At 32.2% G+C, this 22703-nt stretch overlaps 2 protein-coding genes across 34 annotated transcripts in view; one reads left to right on the top strand and one right to left on the bottom strand.

Moving 5' to 3' along the window:
* Positions 1–428: 428 nt before the first annotated feature.
* LOC130892943 (transmembrane protein 186) lies at positions 429–1261 on the top strand. Its single transcript, XM_057798688.1, has 2 exons — positions 429–778; positions 834–1261. The coding sequence occupies exons 1-2, from the start codon at positions 472–474 to the stop codon at positions 1127–1129; spliced, it is 603 nt and encodes a 200-aa protein (XP_057654671.1). The 5' UTR covers positions 429–471; the 3' UTR covers positions 1130–1261.
* Positions 1262–2436: 1175 nt separating this feature from the next.
* Positions 2437–22703, bottom strand: part of LOC130892931 (inositol hexakisphosphate and diphosphoinositol-pentakisphosphate kinase 2) — a 138576-nt gene continuing 118309 nt past the window's right edge. For all 33 annotated transcript variants that reach the window (XM_057798661.1, XM_057798671.1, XM_057798657.1 and 30 more), the window contains 3 exons: positions 19264–19418; positions 9802–10745; positions 2437–7003 (listed from right to left, as the gene is read on the bottom strand). In XM_057798661.1, the coding sequence (XP_057654644.1) occupies positions 6797–7003; positions 9802–10745; positions 19264–19418 (1306 nt within the window). In that variant the 3' untranslated portion in view covers positions 2437–6796. The remainder of the gene's footprint in view (positions 7004–9801; positions 10746–19263; positions 19419–22703) is intronic.

Raw genomic sequence — 22703 nt, forward strand, 5'->3', positions numbered from 1 at the left:
CATATATGTAATACTTCTATATGGACAGTTTCTATAAGTGGAAGCTATTCTGACTAAGAAAGACAGAATAATAACGCTTTCTCTATCCTCCGAGGCTCCAGCTCGGTTCTGCGCATTCTCAAGCATGCGTAGCCTGTACGATGTATCATAGTGGTACATTCCTTCCCGTTTAAACTGTCCATATAGACATGTATGTAATACTCCTATGTGGACAGTTGATATTGGAGAAAAATGTCCCTACGTTACGGTGCCGACAATATTCATTTTCTCTCTCGTTCAGGACACTTTATCTATACTGCGCGTACTTGAGAATGCGCAAAACCAGGCTGGAGCCTGGGAAGATAGAGAAATTGTTGTCATTCTGTTTTCCTTAGTCGGAACAGTTTATAGGAACTGTCCATATAGAAGGATTACATATATGAATTTATCTATGTGTTAACCTCAAACTTTCTGTATTTAACCATTGGTGAAATGCATTTTTTACAATTGTTTCCAAAAAATATGATAGAGAATAAAATGATTCATCTAGTTACAAAACTCTCAAAACATGAACGTATTACTAAAATTGCCCGGAAATTACATACAGTTAATGGAAATCAAAACAAGGAAAGTCATTTTGTGACTGTTTATAAATTTCCATATATAAGGCCTTTGGCTGCAGTTAATAGATTGAAAATACTGCAAACAGTTTTGACCGGTGTTAGTATACCATGCACATTGTCATTAAATTTGATGAACTTTGTTAGTTTTGAAGCTGTGCAAGTCGTTTCTGCATTAGGTTGTTCATACAGTTTTGTCGTGTGTCCTGGTTGCAAGTAATAATATTTTTGCAGGAATATCTGGATGTGTAACTTTTTATAGCTTGGGATTTGTTACAAGGAAATTTGTAGGATTCATCTATTATAATGAAGAAAAAAACCTAGTCAAAGTTGCATATATTGACTTTTGGGGTAAAAGACAAGATATTGTAATACCATCAGCAGATATTATACCCAGAGAAGAAATACCCAGATCAATAACTGATATGATTTATACAAAATTAAGAAGATATTCAACAGATGAATATTTGAAATATAATATTAGATTTGCTAATATTGTCGATCAAAAAATATTTGATAAAATACTTTAAATAGCATTGAATTATTTGCCCTTAGAAGGTTTATATGATTTTGTAGTTGAAAAATCTGATCTTTTATATTTAGATGTAAACTTTGGGAAATAATCTCTTGAAGTGATTAAAAATAACAGAAATGAGACATAATCTTCACTTACCTCCAAAATTACCATGTATTTATATGAGATGAGACAGATGGTGACACAAAATGAAATATCCTAACATTGTGATCACTCTTATTCAATTCACCTTTTAAAAGGTTAGTATTTCATGCATTTAGTTTTAATGAAATGTGTATGTACACTATTCAGAATTATTATTTATAATGTTTATCATACCAAATTTTGATAAAATTAACAAACACTTCAATACTGAATAATAATGAGAGGATGGTTATAGAGTAGTATGTGTGCATTAAGTCTGAACTATTTATAGTATTGTAAAAGTTAAAGTAGATTAACCTGTAGGTGATACAATGTTTGGTACCACTTCAACCCTTTCTAATCTGTCCTGTCTCAATAGCAAGATCAGGATATTTATATTTGTTTAGAATGTTATTCAGCACAGCAATGTCCACAAGGTCGGCATTCTTCTCTACATCAAATTATTGTCCAATTACCTTTATATATAGAAATCTAATGCAACATATCATATTACATAATATCAATCTTAATTTTATCATTATTCACATATCTCTTCCAAGTATTCCTATATTGTCTTATCTAATCTCTGTCTACTGGAGTCTCTTTTTTTCTAACTCTTCTCACATTTTCACTGTCCAATTAGTTTCTACAGTAGCATGGGAGTGACACTCCTGTTTTAGTACTAGTGGAAATTGGGTGGGATTCAAAGAGTGTTTTGGATAATGTTTGTACACACACAAGTTTTAGACTTTGGCTTTTCGGCATCATTTCCTTATTATTTGTAATAATAGTTTGAATAATGAAAAAATATGTAGCATTTCAATGAGTAGTTATGGAATTAACTTGGGCTTGCCAAAATGTTTCTAGCATTTTTTATCTATCTATCCCTCCTCCATAGCTAATCGACTATATTGTCTGTAACATACTTTGATGACCACACTAGGTTCGTTGAAGGGTTGCAACTGTTTGGCACTATTTATAGTACATTACGAAATGTGTTGAAATTAAGAAATGAGACTTTCAACTCAGCATTTGGTACAGCAATACGTTTACTTCGAATTTGAAATTGATTGAGTTCAGTTGTCATTGTTTCTGTCCAATCGTATTTTGAAGTATATTCTAAAAACGAGTGATATTAATTTTGAGCAGCATATATCAGATTTTGCTTCAATAACAAACTACTTTGGAAACCAAGAGCGAATTCTTTGTAAATTTTTTTTTTAAATCTTGTGGCTTCCAGGGATTTCACGATTTAAATGTTTTCCTTGTTGACTCAACTGATTAATAAAATATGAAATGAATAAAACAAAAACGCGAGTTTACAGTGAAACATTTAGAATTATTCCCGTTATTTAGGCGCACTGCTACAGAAACTTCAGTAGGCCTTCAGAGAGGCGTTTGTCAAAAGCCTCCAATGGCAAGAATTCATGAAAATATCAATAAAATTTGAGTTCAAAAGATATTGGCTCATCAATTGAATATGAGTAGTGATTCCCTCTTCCCTATATTAAAACATGTGAAGGAACGTAATTTTAGGTGGTCAAATACTTGTAACCAATCAACTGAAGGATATCCCTGTCCCCGAGTTCCAACTCTGCTTTTATTTGAATTACTTTGGAGACATCATTTAATTGGAATTGTTTTCTAATAAAAATAATTTAAAATCACTCTAATCGCTCCATATCTTCGTTTTGTATATGAGGAAGTCATTGGACTGGTTTTAAAAAACTGCAATTTTTAATAGAAAATAATATATATTATAGGATAAAAACTGGATGGAACTCAAAGTGCTAAATGCTAAACATGTTACATTAAAATATAAACGTAGTTTTATTGTTTGATTATTTAAAACAAAATTTCTTACTACTAAGAAAGCCCACATACTAGTATTTTTTATTTAGATATGAACAAATTTCCATTTTACACTGCTGAGTAAGGGAAGTCGGGGCAAAGTGGCTTTTAATAATATTTCCCAGCGACATCTATGAGCACTATGTCATGCAACGGTTCTCTTTAGCGTCCTAAACTAATCAGTATGTAGTCAACAGTCGTCATATGAATATGTTTGTTTATTTGACCTTTCAAAGTTTTTTTGGCACGTGCTTGTAAAATTTAGATGTAAGTTCGTAAGCATTTCAGCCTAGTCTAAAATTAATTTTTCAAGTATTTTATTTTTTTATACGGCCTAATGTATTGTAAATTAAAGTTAACCTACAGAAAATGAAACTAATACTACGTGTTTTTTGTTAACTTAGTTTTTATATTGGATTACATTGGGGGGCAAAGTGGTTTTTTAGTTGTGAGGTAAAGTGGCCATAACTTTTCCCCAAAGAATCAAAAATTGTTTAACAATGGGGAGAAACTATAAGCGCAAAACGCAGCAACATGCTTGGTCGGAAGAAAGTATGATAGCGGCCATACAGGATGTCAGAAATAATATTTTGAGTAGAAAAAAAGCTGTAACTCAATATGAAGTTCCTTTGACAACACTTCGGAGAAGAATCAATTCAAATGAGGACTCCCACGAAGCTTCAAAAAATATTCGGCCGATTTAAACCTGTTTTCTCTAGTGAACAAGAGAAGGAACTTGTCGATATTGTCTTACACATGGAGAGTAGGCTTTTTGGGCTTGGAACTAGAGAACTACGACACCTTGCATTCCAGTTCGCCGAAAAAATAAAATCCCTCATAATTTCAACCAGGAAAAAGGTCTTGCTGGGCGTTATTGGATCTACGGGTTTTTAAAAAGAAATCAAAATATTTCTTTGAGGTTGTCAGAATACAATTCAATAGCAAGAGCCTCGTCTTTTAATAAGTATAATACACAATCATTTCTTAAGCTATTGAGGGAATTATTTGAAAAACATAAATTTCCACCCAGTAGGATATTTAACTGCGACGAAACAGGGGTTTCAACGGTTCCCAATAGGCCCAGCCAAATTTTTTCATGTAAAGGGAAAAAACAAGTGGGTATCTTTTTTTCAGCTGAAAGAGGAACATTAACCACTGCAGAAATTTGCTTCAATGCTTCCGGATATTATATTCCCTATCTATTGATAAGTAAGAGTAAGGAAATGTCCAGCTCTTGAGCAAGGGCTGTCCCCAGAATCTATTGTTGAATATCATCCATCAGGATGGTTGCAAAGTAGTATATTTGCTGATTTTTGGTTTGATCATTTCCTAAAGTATGTTAAGTCAACGAAGGAAGACCCACACTAAAAATTCGACATTGGTTGAAAAAGCAAGGGAGAATAATGTCCATCTACTCGTAATACCACCTCAATCTCACCGAATACAACCTTTGGATGTATCCTTTATGTTTCCACTGAATATTTATTACGAACAAGAAACAAAAAATAGCTTATTAATTACCCTGGAAAAGCCATAACGTTATATCAAGTTGGGGAACTTTCTGGCAATGCTTTTAAACGTGCTGCAACTGTACAAAATGCTATTAATGGCTTTAAAGCCACTGGAATTTATCCCTATAACCCCGATATTTTCCGGAAAGTTTATTTAAATCGGCAGAAGTTACAGAAAAACCACCAATTGAAGAATGTTCAGAAACTTGTCAAAAGATTAATACCATCCAAAATACGGTAGAATTAGTAAGTCAATCACCACAACCAAATACCTCCACAGCTAGAACTTCATCCCCACCTTTGCTTGAGAACGCGGTTCCTAGCGCAAATGAGAAATTATATTTTTCCCCCGAAGGTATACTACCTTTACCGAAAATTAGTGCATCAAAAGCTCCAAAACGAAATATAAAAAGGGGGAAAACTATGATCCTAACCTCGACACCGAATTATGAGGATTTCAAACAAGCCACAACAATAAAGATACCAAGAAAGAAAAAACAAATTGTAAAAAGAAATTTATCAATGTCAAAAAAGATCAAAAAGGAATTAAAAATCTATTCGGACTCATCATTAGACACTTTAACTGAAGTTGAGCTAGCTGATTCTAATGACTCTGGTTGTGATTTCGATTATTATCCGAAAACAAAAAATTTTAATGTAGAAAAAATTGATATGGAACATCTTAATGTCAATGATTTTATACTGACTTAGCTGACATCTGACAAGATGACAACAAAGCAATTTGTTGCTCTAAAGTAACAAATATCAAAAAAGACTCGAATTCAAAAGGGTTCGTTTCATGTTTGAGGCAATACCGCCAGTCGAAAGATATTCTTGTTTTTCCGGAGGCAGAAGATGTCAGTGAGGTAATTAGCGAAGAAATTTTGAGAAAAGTGAAAGTAGAATTACAAAGACATGGAAAAGTAAAAGTGTTTTAACTACATCTTTAAATTATTCGACAAGTTAGAGGCAGAGTTTTCGATATTTTTTTCATTTGCGGTAGTTTTCTTTTTCAGTTTTTTAAGGTGTTTTTTTCTAGCTTTACAGAATATGTTTTTTCTTTATATTTTAAAGTAAGCATTTTGTACTTTATATGTTTCTTTTGTTATTAAGAAGCTTAGAGGTTATGTTCCTTATTAAAATTTGACAATAACTTTTGTGTTTTACCAAAATATATTTCAAAACTGTCGCTTGTTCTTCAAGTAAGCATTATGTGCAAATGAATTGAATTTTCTTTTGTTTAGACTTGACTTGGAGCAGATTTCTATTATGGTGGACACTTTGCCTCGACTTCCCCTATATGAAAAATAATACGAATCTAAATTGAAGATTACTTTCTTCATTCATCGAGTATCTTATGCACAATATACATAGAATTTTCAGAAAATTATTCATGTTTTATAAAATGACTAAATTATAAAAAAAAAATAAGAGAATATGAAAGAAAGTAATATTAGGATAAGGCTGTAATAATATTTTGTTGAAATGTAATTATAACAAATTGATGTGAAGGGCAAGAAAATAATAAACGGAGTTTACAAAGAACGTGGAGGATTGGAGATCAATATAGAGATTATAAAAATTATTGATCTCATAGAAGGAGAAATAAATGTAAAGACAAGACAAACTTTCAATTAATTTTAGATGTTCAAATTGAGAAAATAGAAAGATTAAAAAAATAGCATCAAACAAAATAAAAGCAGAAATAATCACTAAAGTAGCTAAGCCAATATCAACACTTTGTGGTGAATCATTAAAACAGAAGTTGAAGTTAAATTTTCTGTTTTTTTGCGGAAACCCTTTGGAAGAACAAAATGGAATGATATCTTGAAAAAGGAATGGATCTAAAGGGCTTGGATGGTTGGATTACATACAAATAATGAATAAGTTAAGATTGATAATAAATAAGCAAAATGGAAAATAATGAAGAAAATTATAAAATGAATCAGAATTGAAGTCAACTTAACACGTATACCCAAAATTAAAAAGGGGTAATAATTAAGATGGTGAGATATCAACTTCAAATAATTTAAAAGAGTTCGTTGAAAACAATAATACTTAGAAGATGTATTTCATGTAGTAGAAATAATTAATGACATACAACATGAAGAACAAATCAATATTTGCAATTTATTCACTAATTGGCGTCACCGAATACCTACAAGAATACTTGAAAATTATTCTAGTTTAGTTTCATTATCTCTACTTTCTTCTGAATGTGTAGTTTTATTTCTTGTATTGTCTAAACATTTTATATTATCCTTAAAAGGGGGTGGACACGTTGATTCGTTCTCGGTGCTGGTTTTAGATATATTTTTAGCAATTGAAGCAGCATGTTCGGCTTCATCTACTCTTGTTGTTGTGAATCGTTGAGTTTTAGTCATCTGAAAAATACAAAGATACATTTCAATAACGAGGTATCATTAAAAAATACGGAAAATTATTTTATTAACCCTGCGGTGGTAGCGCCGGGTCTGTGGAACCCGAACATAGAATTCCACTGCACAGATCCCCGTTGGAAAGGGTGCTACGAATTAAGCCATCTAGCTATGTTTCTAACTTATCCGGCAGTACAACAATTTATTTTATAACAATAAATATTTGCAGATAATGCATTATGAGAAGTAGCAAGCCAGACTTCTTCGTCTACTGCAAGAAGTACCATCTGAAAATGAAATGGAGATTTATTCAGAAGATAATTGCTCTGAGACCGAAAGCTTCAGTGATTGTGAAGTTGAAGTGTTGGATTCCGAGCAGGATGCTTCTTCCGAGTCTGATGATGAAGATTATGAACCAAAAAGAAAACGAATACCTAGTTTTAACCGATAAAGATGGAACAGTGTGGTGGAAACATAGTTTGGCTTCGAAAAGATGAAAAAATTGGAAGAGAGAATATAATTACTTACTTACCTGGAGCTAAAGGAGTAGCGGAACGGGCAAAAACCCCTGCAGAATGCTGGAGTTTATTTATTACAGACACCATGCTAGATACAGTAGTTGCATGTACGAATAAATTTATTGAAAAAAATGCTATTACCTATACCCGAGAAAAATCAACACGGCCAATAGATATGTCTGTGAAATAAAAGCTTTAATGGGCATTTTATATTTAGTAGGAAGTTTAAAAGATGCCAGAATAAATCTTGAAGAACTATGGGATAGAAAAAGTTGTGGAGTAGAAATATTCTGGTTGATATTGTCTCTAAGTAATTCGTATGTTACGTTTTAATGATTGGGAAACAAGAGAAGTACGAAGAACCATAGATAAACTTGCTCCGATAAGAATTTAGGGGGCGGTGTAGTTTCCGCCAATACTAAGCAAAAAAACCTAATACCCTAGAGGTTTATGTCGGTAAACAACCAAATGGACCATTTAGAGTAAAAAGTGACTCAAAAAGTATTAAAATGTAAAATATTACATGTGACAACTGGTTTATAACATTATCACTTATAAATGATCTTTTGAAGAACCATAGATTAACTTATGTAGGCACAGTCAGGAAAGTCAAGACCCCTTTTGTCAAATATGTTTGGTTTTCAAAAAGGTATTACCCTAGTGTCGTATGTGCCAAAACAAAAAAAATGTCTTATTACCGTCCAGTCTACACCATAACGACACGATATATAAAGATTCGGTGCATCAATATAAACCAGAAATTGTCCCTTTTAATAATGTGACAAAAGGTGGAGTTGATTCACTGGACTAACTTTATTTGTTGTACAATGTGGCACGTAATACCAGTAGGTGGCCCATGGTAATTTTCTATTCAACTATGAACGTAGCAGGTGTAAAGGCACAAACCATATACAGTTCTAACGACAATAATCAAAGTATTAAACGCAGACAGTTTTTGAAAACCATTGCCTTATCATTATTGAACGAACACTTCAAAGGAAGATCAGCAGCTCAAAATGTACCACTGGTAGTGAGCAATAGACATCAATAAGCAGCAAATATTATAATTGCAGAAAATTTGCCAAATGTGTCTACTGCTATGAAAAAAGGTGTGTTAAGTGTAAAAATGACTCAACTGAATCAAAATACTATTGTAAAAAGTGTCATAAATTTTTAAGCCTGAAACACGTTAATATTTATTGTGATCAATGTTCAAATTGATTATTTTTCTATTATTCCTAGTTTGTTTTAGCAATGCTTTTAATGTTCCGTTTAAAAAAATGTATATTTCATTAATTGTTGAATAAATATTTTTAAGAATAAAAACTGATTTTTTTGCATCAAAATGTAGGGTTGTACAGAAGTGTGAAAAAAATATTAGAATAATATATAATCGAAATGTATTCACACATATGTGTATATAAGAAGATATTCGAAAAGTAATTGAGAGGAAAATATTTTTGAATATCTATAAAAACACATATTTACTTATCGGGTCTGGTGAACCCGGCGCTATCAAATTTGTATTCAAAGTGCAAGTTTAATTAATCTCTTTCAAAATAATCCCAATATTGAATTCATGTTTGAAAGCACTTGTGGAAGAGTTCTTTGGAATATTCTCTAGTTCAGACGATGCTGAATAACATATTATTATATATAAAGATACTTTAGAATTGAAATGTTTTTTTCGTTTGTTTTATTTACAAAGAATTTATTTTTCTTTATGGTTTTTGCTTTGAAATTTCGTTTTCCAGAAAAAAAAGCGAATGGGGTACAAAAACGGCTCAGTTCACGTCTAGTACCCCGTTTAATCCAAACTCCTTTAGAAGCAGGTACATTTTACTCGTCTATTTACGTTTTATAATTCAATATTCAGTTGTAGCAAGTTAACGAGGTGTAATTATGATTTTTTCTTCAAGTTCCAATTTATAATGATTCTATTGCCTTTTAATGAATACTTTTTTATTTTTAAAAATAATAGATTTATAAAATGAGGTATCTACGTCTATGGTACATCAAACAAAATTGTCGGCAAAGGTTTTTATAATCTACAAATTATATTGGAAGAACTAAACTTGGTATGAATATATTTTATTAAAACTGTCTTATTAATTAACGTAATACAAAATAAAATACCTTAAATATATTTGGCGACAATAGGACGTTGAATATGAGACGAAAACATGCTACCTGGGGCACTTCGAAACAGTATCAAAATGCGTTTTTTAATACAATGAGAAGAAAAAATATATTAGAGAAGGAGTTTGAATAATTTATATAACTTACCGCTTGGTTTAACTCTGATGCTGATTTACTTATTTCGACGCTCCGATGGCTTCTGGTTTGCGTCATAGTATTATCTAAAGATTTTAACCGGATAATCGATTTTTTCATTTCTAAATCACTCTCCGGCTTGTTAGTTTGCGAGAAAAAAGTTATATTTGAAGCTGTAGCAACTGGACTATCACTAGCTCTGCGTTGAGCATTACTAACATCTAAATAACTGGTAGCAGTTGGAGATTTTCCATGAAAACTCTTGGATACTCTGGATATTTTCAAGGGTTCTATATATTTTTCCTTAATAACAACAGCTCCAGGTTTCAATTTGGTAAGTTCGTATTCTTTTTCTACTTTTTTATCAGCGCTCACATTCAAATTTTTTCCGAAATCTATATTATCAGTTTTGGTGAAGTTATTTTCAAGAAACTTTTCTTTAGACGTAGACCACTTATGGGAAACTGAATTAGATAAATTTTTTGAAACGCTTGGAATATCCTTATCAAATACATTAGATGTTTTAAGAACTGTTTTTAAATCGTCCTTATTGAATTCATTTATGATTCTACTTGTCGAAGGTTGGAGTCTATCAGAATTTTCAACGTGTCTCAATCCAAATAGTTCGGCATTCAAAACATTTGTATAAATGTTCAAATTTGTAGCTGGCGGAGAAACCAATTTTGGACTTTCAATATTAGATTGGCATATATTGTTTATATCAATGGCTCGAGAAGAATTGACGGAAGCATTAAAAATATTTGTCAATGAATGAATTCGTGCACTTGTTAATGTTTCATTGGGATCTATTTGATTCTCGTCACCTGCGATGGATATACCTTCGATATCTTCTGTTACCGTTATATCACAGTCTGCATTTGAACCCATTGTTATATCATTAACATTGAAATCTACTTCAGATCCAGATACCGGCGTGATATCTCCACTTTCGGAACCTACAAAAATAATTTTCTCTTGAAATTAATTCCACAAAAAGATTAATAATTAGCACATAAAAATGTAAGTTACATTATAATTATTCAATGCATTTATTATGAATTATTTATGGCGTAGTTACATTTTAATTATTTAATGCGTATATTATATTATAACCATTATTGCAGCCAATTGCTAATTATTTTCCAGAAGACGCAGATTATGTAGAATATGCAGTTTTATAATGTAAATACTCATCATCTAGAATCTAATGTATGTTGTATTTCATTTACAGTTTATATTTTGTTAAAATGAATTTGTTTTCAAAAAACGAAAAAATTGATTGGGGCGTTCGCAGGATACGAAGCATACTAGTTGAAATGGATGCAATGCGAGTAACTGTATCTATAAAAATTAATTTGCTGTATTTTTTTCACACCATTAATTATCTATTAAGAGATTGATACAATTCTACATGCATTGAAACAGATTATGAAAGCATGGTCGATTATTGAGTTGTAAATTACTAAAGTGGGTAATTTTATACTTTCGCTCTGGCTCTAGAAAATCGAAAAATCATCCGAATTTTTCTAAATCTTTGTTTTAACGAAGAATTTATGAAAACAAAATGCAAAACATCTCACCTGGATATTTCATATAGTTTTATGACTTTAAATGTGACTATAATCACATTTCTTCGCATATAATCTTTCATAACTTTTTTACCGAGCATCAAACGCAGTTCATATATTTTTTTTTGTTAATCTACACAAAAAACGAACATTTTGGAAAAAAAAATTAAAAATGTTTGTTTATTCATTTTTTATCTCTAACAGTCAACCTTAGTAAGATACTATTTTTTTAATAGTGAAAATTTTCAATTAACTAACAATTAATATCGTTCACTTGATTACATTAAGTGTTTTTAAGAATTTTTTTGTTAATATAACTTTAATGATTACCTTATAAAAATGCTACAAACGATTATATGTGAGAAAAGGTCAGAAATTGTTATTATTTTTAATTGTAAAAACATAATATTTTTTGTAATTAATGAATTTCAAAATCAAATCCATAGTATCATATTTTTCTTTCATAACCACAGGATAAGCTAATGGAATAGGAGTATTTTGTTACAGTTATTGAAACTATAAAATTCAAATAGATTGTGGCGCATATGAAGCTCGTTCATGGGAGTAACATTTCCATTTTAAAATATGCTTTTAAAAGCTCATTATGCTTTCTAGTTGACGACACTGCCACCTTGTTCTGTAAGCTTCCGTTCTTGAAGTTTACTCGCCCATCACTCTCCGCCTCTTTATTTTTGATAAATTTAAGTCTTTAATTAAATCATTCAGTTCGCACTGGTTTACGAGGAGGGGATTACTGTTCCTAAAAGTTGAAATGGTGAAGCTTCAGTGTCTCTGAAATTAACATTCTTTCTGTTTTAAGAAATAAAAATGATGAAGAGGATAATTTTGCTTGCTTAGCACAGGATAGTTCTGTCTGTAGGGTCTATCATAAAGAATAGTAATCACATGATTCGAAAGCTCTAGTAACAACATAGGAACTGCAAAAGGCATTTTCTCTTGTTTACTTTTTACCCAGTCCTATGTAACAAGAAATATAACAAATTGTGTCTATGCCTTTTCGAGATCTCTAATTGTTAATCCAAAATAGGAGCATCAAATCGCGTTTATCTCTTCCGTATTTTTTTAGATTTTTTACTACGTAACAAATTACAACCTGTTGATTCGAAATATTGCTTATGCAAAATCAAAAACTCGAAGAGTCACTACCACTATTATCCGTAGTAACATTCAAAAAGATTATTTCAATGTTATGTTCAATCTGTTGTCTAGGTTGCACATTTTCAGAACGTTTCTTAGGCCCAGTCCGCACTGCGATTTTTCACCGCGCGAATTTTATTCTCGCGATTTATATTCCGTCATCGGAGTGACTTCTAATACGCACTGCGAATAACATTTCTTGTCAAAAAATTGTTACAATTTGTAGACAAAAGCTTGTAAAAACTGAAAAACAAACATAAAATTAACTAAATAAAGTTACAAATTTCATTACACAATAAAGAAGATGATAATTAGTATATAAGTTTATTATTATTAAAAAAGGTCATCGATACGATAAAAAAAAAGAAAACTACATATACGAAACGCGAAATATCAAAATAAAAACATAATTTTAATCATAAAGATTCAAAAATTCATGGAACGGAATTAAATTTTTAACTGTCTTAAAAAACTTATTTCAAATCAGAAGAGACATAAAATCAGAACGATTCAAAAACATAAAAAAATTAAAGTTTAAGTCTCCCATTGAGTGAAATATCGATAGAGGTAATCGATTGTTTTCGATATACATTAAGTTATCGATGTTTCTTATGATATTATACAGCCGCTCTGTTAGTTTGGCCGACTCATCTTCTAGTTTTTCTGCTTTCTGCTAGTCATGCTGGGGCATGACCCAGAATGTTTTCTGAAATTCTTTTCTTATTTTTTAATGAGCTCTCAACATAGCCTTCGACTACACTGTTGGATGTTCATCCTCCTTGTTGCTTTATTTTCAGAATGTCCGCTCCTCAGTCTGCCAGGAGAGACTCTGAAGAACGTCCGAAACAATGTCCTATATATCCTTTAACATTAAGTAGACCCAGGTATTGAGCAATATTTGCTGGTAATTTTCCAATGGTATTTAGCCTCGGGTTGTATGCCACATTTTCCATTATAATACAAAAAATCTGTTGTACTCTACAGCAGGAGGTATATTATTATCTTTATCAAATACAAATACGTCTCCTTCTCGTAGCAACGTCAGCTCAGTCTTCCTGCAGGCTCCCGCAATCCCTATTATCATTGCGGCCTAATGAACAGATTTATTTGATAATGAATTATAAACAGATCGTAAATTGGGTCGTACTTTTGCAAACAGAAATATTTCGTCTTCAGCCTCTTTTATAAATCTTTCCACATTCTCATTTGTCAAAATATTCGATTTTTTTGCATAGTATCCTGCTGATCTGCTGCTGAGTTTAGATCTCAACATTGAATACGTAGTCCACAAAGTTGACGCCTTTAATGGTTTTAAATTTTCAAAATAAGCAATTTGTAGGTACATTTTCGTCGATGTTCTTTATATTTTTCAAATTGCACCATTTTTCAAATATTTGGTAGGCCAAGGCGTATCCACTTCTTGATTTTTCAGGTATTAAACTACCCACTGCAGCATTATTGCAGACTCTCTTAGTTCAAATGGAATGTCTGATAAGAAGACATTTCAAGTAATTACTGTTGACTTGTTTGGACTTTTTTTGAAAAATCGCCGCTTCCATAGTAATTATAGTTCAAGACCTGTTTCCATAGTAACAATACTTCTATCACCTTTTGATTCCACATTAATATTTTCATTGTAATTGAAGATTCTATATTAAATATTATAAAAGCGCTGAATTAGATAAAACGTTGTACGTAAACACGTTATGACAAGAGCGTTATGTTTACAAGCGTAATATTTGCCAAAACGAGCGCCAGCCAGTCTAGATTTGCCGAGTTCCGTTTCACCAGCAACGCAAAGTTGAGAAATTGTATTTATAAAATGCCAAAATTAGGTGCTAATTAGGTGCTCTGTAATTTTGACAGTGACGGTGCTAGAAAAACGTGATGCTAGCAACGCAATGAAAATAATTACAATACATTAATTGTTGAAGTAATGAAATATGGTGCTTATTAGGTGCTGAAGAGTCAATATTGAGAAAGTGCCCGAATAATTAATGAACGTATCTAAAATTAAAGTTGATACTCAATCAGATATCAACTAAGCAAGAACATCAGGTGCTAATTATGTGCTTGTGGGAAATTTAGATGACGAAAATCATACGCGAACGGGAGAAAAATTTTAAAATACTGAACGGAAAAAAGAAAACGTTGCAATACATTCAACTTTATGGGTGATAAAAGTCATAGAGCCATAGGACTTAGTAAATCAAACAAGGTGGTTTTAAGGTCTTCAAACACAATAGAAATGATATTTCTCGACTGTCTCCCGATTATTTAGTGAGCAATTAATCAGCACCTTATTTTATGTCAGTTTTAGCAGTAAAAAATGTCTACTAGAACTTAGTACATCAGGCATAGTGGTTGTAAAGTCTCCAAACAATGTAGAAATGATATTTCTCGACTGTCTCCCGATTATTTAGTGAGCACTTAATCAGCACCTTATTTTATATCAATTTTAGCAGTAAAAAATGTCTACTAGAACTTAGTACATCAGGCATAGTGGTTGTTAGGTCTCCAAACAATGTAGAAATGATATTTCTCGACTGCCTCCCGATTATTTAGTGAGCACTTAATCAGTATCTTATTTTATGTTAGTTTTAGCAGTAAAAAATGTCTACTAGAACTTAGTACATCAGGCATAGTGGTTGTAAAGTCTCCAAACAATGTAGAAATGATATTTCTCGACTGTCTCCTGATTATTTAGTGAGTACTTAATCAGTATCTTATTTTATGTCAGTTTTAGCAGTAAAAAATGTCTACTAGAACTTAGTACATCAGGCATAGTGGCTGTAAAGTCTCCAAACAATGTAGAAATGATATTTCTCGACTGTCTCCCGATTATTTAGTGAGCACTTAATCAGCACCTCATTTTATATCAATTTTAGCAGTAAAAAATGTCTACTAGAACTTAGTACATCAGGCATAGTGGTTGTAAAGTCTCCAAACAATGTAGAAATGATATTTCTCGACTGTCTCCCGATTATTTAGTGAGCACTTAATCAGCACCTTATTTTATATCAATTTTAGCAGTAAAAAATGTCTACTAGAACTTAGTACATCAGGCATAGTGGTTGTTAGGTCTCCAAACAATGTAGAAATGATATTTCTCGACTGTCTCCCGATTATTTAGTGAACACTTAATCAGTATCTTATTTTATGTCAGTTTTAGCAGTAAAAAATGTCTACTAGAACTTAGTACATCAGGCATAGTGGTTGTAAAGTCTCCAAACAATGTAGAAATGATATTTCTCGACTGTCTCCCGATTATTTAGTGAGCACTTAATCAGCACCTTATTTTATATCAATTTTAGCAGTAAAAAATGTCTACTAGAACTTAGTACATCAGGCATAGTGGTTGTTAGGTCTCCAAACAATGTAGAAATGATATTTCTCGACTGTCTCCCGATTATTTAGTGAGCACTTAATCAGCACCTCATTTTATATCAATTTTAGCAGTAAAAAATGTCTACTAGAACTTAGTACATCAGGCATAGTGGTTGTAAAGTCTCCAAACAATGTAGAAATGATATTTCTCGACTGTCTCCCGATTATTTAGTGAGCACTTAATCAGCACCTTATTTTATATCAATTTTAGCAGTAAAAAATGTCTACTAGAACTTAGTACATCAGGCATAGTGGTTGTTAGGTCTCCAAACAATGTAGAAATGATATTTCTCGACTGCCTCCCGATTATTTAGTGAGCACTTAATCAGTATCTTATTTTATGTTAGTTTTAGCAGTAAAAAATGTCTACTAGAACTTAGTACATCAGGCATAGTGGTTGTAAAGTCTCCAAACAATGTAGAAATGATATTTCTCGACTGTCTCCTGATTATTTAGTGAGTACTTAATCAGTATCTTATTTTATGTCAGTTTTAGCAGTAAAAAATGTCTACTAGAACTTAGTACATCAGGCATAGTGGTTGTAAAGTCTCCAAACAATGTAGAAATGATATTTCTCGACTGTCTCCCGATTATTTAGTGAGCACTTAATCAGCACCTCATTTTATATCAATTTTAGCAGTAAAAAATGTCTACTAGAACTTAGTACATCAGGCATAGTGGTTGTAAAGTCTCCAAACAATGTAGAAATGATATTTCTCGACTGTCTCCCGATTATTTAGTGAGCACTTAATCAGCACCTTATTTTATATCAATTTTAGCAGTAAAAAATGTCTACTAGAACTTAGTACATCAGGCATAGTGGTTGTAAAGTCTCCAAACAATGTAGAAATGATATTTCTCGACTGCCTCCCGATTATTTAGTGAGCACTTAATCAGTATCTTATTTTATGTTAGTTTTAGCAGTAAAAAATGTCTACTAGAACTTAGTACATCAGGCATAGTGGTTGTAAAGTCTCCAAACAATGTAGAAATGATATTTCTCGACTATCTCCTGATTATTTAGTGAGTACTTAATCAGTATCTTATTTTATGTCAGTTTTAGCAGTAAAAAATGTCTACTAGAACTTAGTACATCAGGCATAGTGGTTGTAAAGTCTCCAAACAATGTAGAAATGATATTTCTCGACTGTCTCCCGATTATTTAGTGAGCACTTAATCAGCACCTTATTTTATATCAATTTTAGCAGTAAAAAATGTCTACTAGAACTTAGTACATCAGGCATAGTGGTTGTTAGGTCTCCAAACAATGTAGAAATGATATTTCTCGACTGTCTCCCGATTATTTAGTGAACACTTAATCAGTATCTTATTTTATGTCAGTTTTAGCAGTAAAAAATGTCTACTAGAACTTAGTACATCAGGCATAGTGGTTGTAAAGTCTCCAAACAATGTAGAAATGATATTTCTCGACTGTCTCCCGATTATTTAGTGAGCACTTAATCAGCACCTTATTTTATATCAATTTTAGCAGTAAAAAATGTCTACTAGAACTTAGTACATCAGGCATAGTGGTTGTTAGGTCTCCAAACAATGTAGAAATGATATTTCTCGACTGTCTCCCGATTATTTAGTGAACACTTAATCAGTATCTTATTTTATGTCAGTTTTAGCAGTAAAAAATGTCTACTAGAACTTAGTACATCAGGCATAGTGGTTGTAAAGTCTCCAAACAATGTAGAAATGATATTTCTCGACTGTCTCCTGATTATTTAGTGAGTACTTAATCAGCACCTCATTTTATATCAATTTTAGCAGTAAAAAATGTCTACTAGAACTTAGTACATCAGGCATAGTGGTTGTAAAGTCTCCAAACAATGTAGAAATGATATTTCTCGACTGTCTCCCGATTATTTAGAGAGCACTTAATCAGTACCTTATTTTATGTCAGTTTTAGCAGTAAAAAATGTCTACTAGAACTTAGTACATCAGGCATAGTGGTTGTAAAGTCTCCAAACAATGTAGAAATGATATTTCTCGACTGTCTCCCGATTATTTAGAGAGCACTTAATCAGTACCTTATTTTATGTCAGTTTTAGCAGTAAAAAATGTCTACTAGAACTTAGTACATCAGGCATAGTGGTTGTAAAGTCTCCAAACAATGTAGAAATGATATTTCTCGACTGTCTCCCGATTATTTAGAGAGCACTTAATCAGTACCTTATTTTATGTCAGTTTTAGCAGTAAAAAATGTCTACTAGAACTTAGTACATCAGGCATAGTGGTTGTAAAGTCTCCAAACAATGTAGAAATGATATTTCTCGACTGTCTCCCGATTATTTAGAGAGCACTTAATCAGTACCTTATTTTATGTCAGTTTTAGCAGTAAAAAATGTCTACTAGAACTTAGTACATCAGGCATAGTGGTTGTAAGGTCTCCAAACAATGTATAAATGATATTTCTTGACTGTCTCCCGATTATTTAGTAAGCACCTGATTAGCATTTAATTTTATGTCAGTTTTCAAAATGGAAAAAAACCTACTAGGACTTGCATGATGTTTTTAAGGTCTCCAAACACTGTAGAAATAATATTTCTTGACTGTTTCCTGATAATTTAGTGAGCACTTAATCAGCACCTCATTCTCTAACAGTTTCGAAGATAAAAAATAATCCCCTGGATGTATTGCATACTTCTTGGCAGCTCTATGGCTTTTATCACCCATAAATTCATTTTATATTTTGCCCTTTTTATAGTATTATCAGGTACCCTTAATTTTTCTCCGGTTCGCATATGATTTTCGTCAACTAAATTTCCCACCAGCACCTAATTAGCACCTAATGTTTCTGCTTAGTTGATATCTTATTGAGTATCGATTTTAATTTTAGATACGTGATTTTTAGATCCGTTAACTCACAGAAATTAATTCGTCCATTAATTATTCGGGCACCTTCACGATATTGACTCTTCAGCACCTAATAAGTACCATATTTTATTACTTCAACAATTAATGTTTTGTGATTATTTTCATTGCGTTGCTAGCATCACGTTTTCCTAGCACCGCAACTTTAAGTATGCCGTTACTATGAAAATTACAGAGTACCTAAAAATCAACTAATTTTGGCATTTTCTTAATGCAATTTTTCGACTTCGCGATGCTGGCGAGACGGAGCCGAGTTGTTGTAAACTTCATCCTACAATACTTTACCAAATATCCTTGGTTCACCTTTGTTTCATTTATTTTTTGTGTTGAACAGTTGGAATTCGTTAATGTTTCTGAATTATAGTTGCACAATACTTAAGTAGTGGCACAATCAACAAATGTGCCTGAACTGAAAATATCAATCTTATAATGTTCTCTCATTCAAGAAAAGTTTTATATTGATGATTTATCTAAAAAGTACCTTTTGGTTTATTACTACCGGAATAGTAATCCGACAAATCAAGAGATTCTGACATGTCTTTATCAAATGAATCTAACAGCATCCCAACACTTCCCAAATCTTGGTCGAGTCCAGGTGCAGTAGGAAAAATTTTGTTAAAATTATCCACAGTGATCCTAAAATATAAAATAGACAATTAGATATCCACAATTTTGTTTTAGCTTGAAATATTTTTAAAATTATGTACGAGTAATAAATCCTTTTCAGCTATAATAAATAATTTTTAGCCAAAGTTAGAACCAGTCGTCTAGATAAGACGACGCGACGGTTATTCATTTTTTTATTTGGTTACAGTATGCACTTAAATTTTTGCAACATGTTTTCTTGGTAATACTTACTTTTAAAACAATTTTATACTCTCTTTGAAAGTGAAAAATGATTTTCATCTGTTCAATTTCAATCAAACCTTCTGAAAATACAGAAGGCAAAGACAAAAGTTAATCTACCATTTTGAAACTATTTTTTAAAAAATCTAAGCTACAGCCAAGTTGTTTTGAACATCTATCAATTAATTTTTAAATAAACAAAATCAATTTGCATCCCTACTGTCCTTCCTATTGAGTATTGAAGGATGACGTTAATTTTTTTCAAGAGACAGTTACGAATTACCTATATATTATAGTATTGAGGGAGTTTTATAAGGATAAATTAACTCCTATATAAAATTTGTCATTTAAAGATGACTGTTTTGTCATTTTGACAGCGATAAAAAAGGTGCATCGATTTTTATAACCGATAAAAATACATGTTTCTCTTGAGCGTCTACATCACTTTGATGTCCTCCCTGTTATTTAAGTATTGTTGAAAATTGATACTGAAACAATACAACATGCGTTGTTTTAGGGAAGTTTCGACTCAACAAATAACAAAAAATATAGAAAAAGCAAACCCGCAATCTACAAAAAATACTAAAGCGTCAACATGGAGATTATTTATGGAGAGTTTTGTCAAGTACGAAATTACGAACTATCGAAAATAATTCCATTACAAAAAGTTGACTGAGGGCTATAAATTGTTGCAAGGGGCCTATGGGGACAATTATCTATCTCGTGCGGGTGTTTTTGAGTGACGTAAGCGCTTTAGTGACGGCCTTGAGAGCACTGAAGATGATCAGCGCCCAGATCGCCCTGTGATTGTTTCAATTCCGGAAACAGTGACCAAAATCAACCAAATTGTGCGTGCAGATCGCCGAATGAGCATCCGGATGATTATCGAAATTGTAAACGCCAATAAAGGAACGGTTAGAAAAATTTTACACGAGGAATTACATATGACAAAAGTGTGTGCGAAGTTGGTGCCAAAAAATCTGACTCCTGACCAAAAGCTCTTACGTCAAAAACGTTATTACTTGCGATGGAACTTGGATTTTTCAATACGATGTTGAAACAAAGCGACAATCGACGCATTGGAAGACGCCTGAATGGCTCAAAATCTATAAAGTGAAGATGTCCAAATCAAAATTCAAGGCAATGTTGATCGTTTTTTTCGACATTAACGGCATCGTGATGACTGAATGGGTTCCAGAGGATCAGACTGTCAACCAGATTTACTATTTGTCAGTTTTGGCAACACTGCGAGAACGAGTTTTTAAAAAATGGCCCGAGTAGTGAAGGACAACGCACCTGCCCATAACGCGCTATCTGTGAAGCAGTATTTGGCCAGTAAGCGCACTCCAGTGCTCGAACACCTGCCATACTCAACAGATTTGGCACCGTGCGATTTTTTTTGTTTCCGAAGATGCAATCTGCTTTGAAAGGGACCCGATTTGAGTCAAGGGAAGCGTTGAAGCAATAAACGGCAGAGCTCCTAAAGGCACTCACCAAAGAAGACTTCCAGCACTGCTTCGATCAATGGAAAAAACGTATGGACAGGTGTGTGGCGATAGGAGAGGAATATATTGAAGTGGAGCATTCGAATATAGCATAATTTTTATAATAAAACCCTTTTTCGTAACCAGTCTCATTATTTAATAGCCAGACATCGTATTAAAGATTGCTCATTAATTTATCTTGACAAAAAACACTCGAGCTTTTCTTTTAAGGATAAATTTCTTCTTAACTCGAAATTTTTCCATCAGTAATTTTGTTCGAAAAACTGATATTTGACAAAATTGCGAGGCCTTCGGTCAGTTTTTCTCGTAAAATTACTAATTGGCAAAATTATTTCGTTAAAAAAAGAAAGAAACCTCATACAATATACTAAAGACAATTAGGTATGAGCTCCACCGAATTAGCACATTTTGATTTGTTGACATTTTGAATGCGTAGTTTTCAAGAATTGCCCTATTCTACATAAAAGTATAGCTGTACCTGTCATTTAATGAAAATAGTGTTAGTTGTTTAATTTTGGATTACGATGTTATTGCCATGCTTAATAAAAAGAAAGAAATTGTCCATATGCCAAAAATTATCTTGATCCTATAGAAGTTATTACTCTAAAAATCTACGGGTTATATTCATAAATGGGCACCAGCCAGGTTTTCAGCTCTATCAAAATAATCGTCCGATCTAAAGCCTAAATTAAAGAAAGATAAACCCAGAAGATAATTTAAATTAAATAATATAATTTTGCCAGACAATAAAAAGAGAAAAATTACCGGGCTGTATCGGTTAAATGTCATGAATTAACAAAAAATTATAAAAGAAATGACTGGGAGTGAAATTTTCAACATCGTACAACTTAACTAGTCTACCATAATTGAATTCAATATTTTTAGAAGTTCAGACAAACCATTCACCCTAACTGAGCTAAATTGTTTTTGAAATTAACAAATTATTAAAAAATACCCAACCGATAGGATAATTAGAAATCTCCAAGACATCTATAATGTTTTTTTTACATATCTGTCAATAAACATACACCATGACGCTATTTTGAATATTCTACTAAATAGAAAAGGATTATGTAACTAATTTGGCCTATGAAATAAATATTAGATACTCTTCTACAAAGATAAGTCGTGGTTTATTTCTAATATTTTAACAGAATTTAATTTTTGCTCACTGTATATGTAACAATATTTTTCAATTTATCTCTAATGCTCGAGATATATGAGGCTTGAGGATAATTTAGTAAGCTAGTAAATTGTATTAGATTGAAACGTGCTAGTGCAGTTTAAACGAAGTCAGTACTATGGCAGTGATTAAGGTAACAGTATGCCCATTGTGAAATCGAAATGCATACAAAAATTATTCCTCCCTACGGTACGGTTGTACCGTATTTGTAATACTGGTACTTTGGACACTTTATTCTTTTCAATATATACGGTCATAGTTCAAAAGCTACTCGCCTGCCAGGATCGGAGGGGGGAGGTGTATCTAGCTCAAAAAATAGAACACTTCCCTTCTTGAGACGGTAGCTTACTAGGTTTTCTTTCTAGCTTATTAGTTTAGAGCCTGTTC

This window comes from Diorhabda carinulata, chromosome 4 (genome assembly GCF_026250575.1).
Source record: "Diorhabda carinulata isolate Delta chromosome 4, icDioCari1.1, whole genome shotgun sequence".
NCBI lineage: Eukaryota > Metazoa > Arthropoda > Insecta > Coleoptera > Chrysomelidae > Diorhabda > Diorhabda carinulata.

What these genes read in the sequence shown, in the direction of transcription:
- LOC130892943 (XM_057798688.1), top strand. Translation starts at nt 472, where the DNA reads ATGCATTTTTTACAATTGTTTCCAAAAAATATGATAGAGAATAAAATG. An exon ending in GCAAGTCGTTTCTGCATTAG is followed by an intron (nt 779 to 833) that starts GTTGTTCATACA and finishes ATATTTTTGCAG; the next exon opens with GAATATCTGGATGTGTAACT.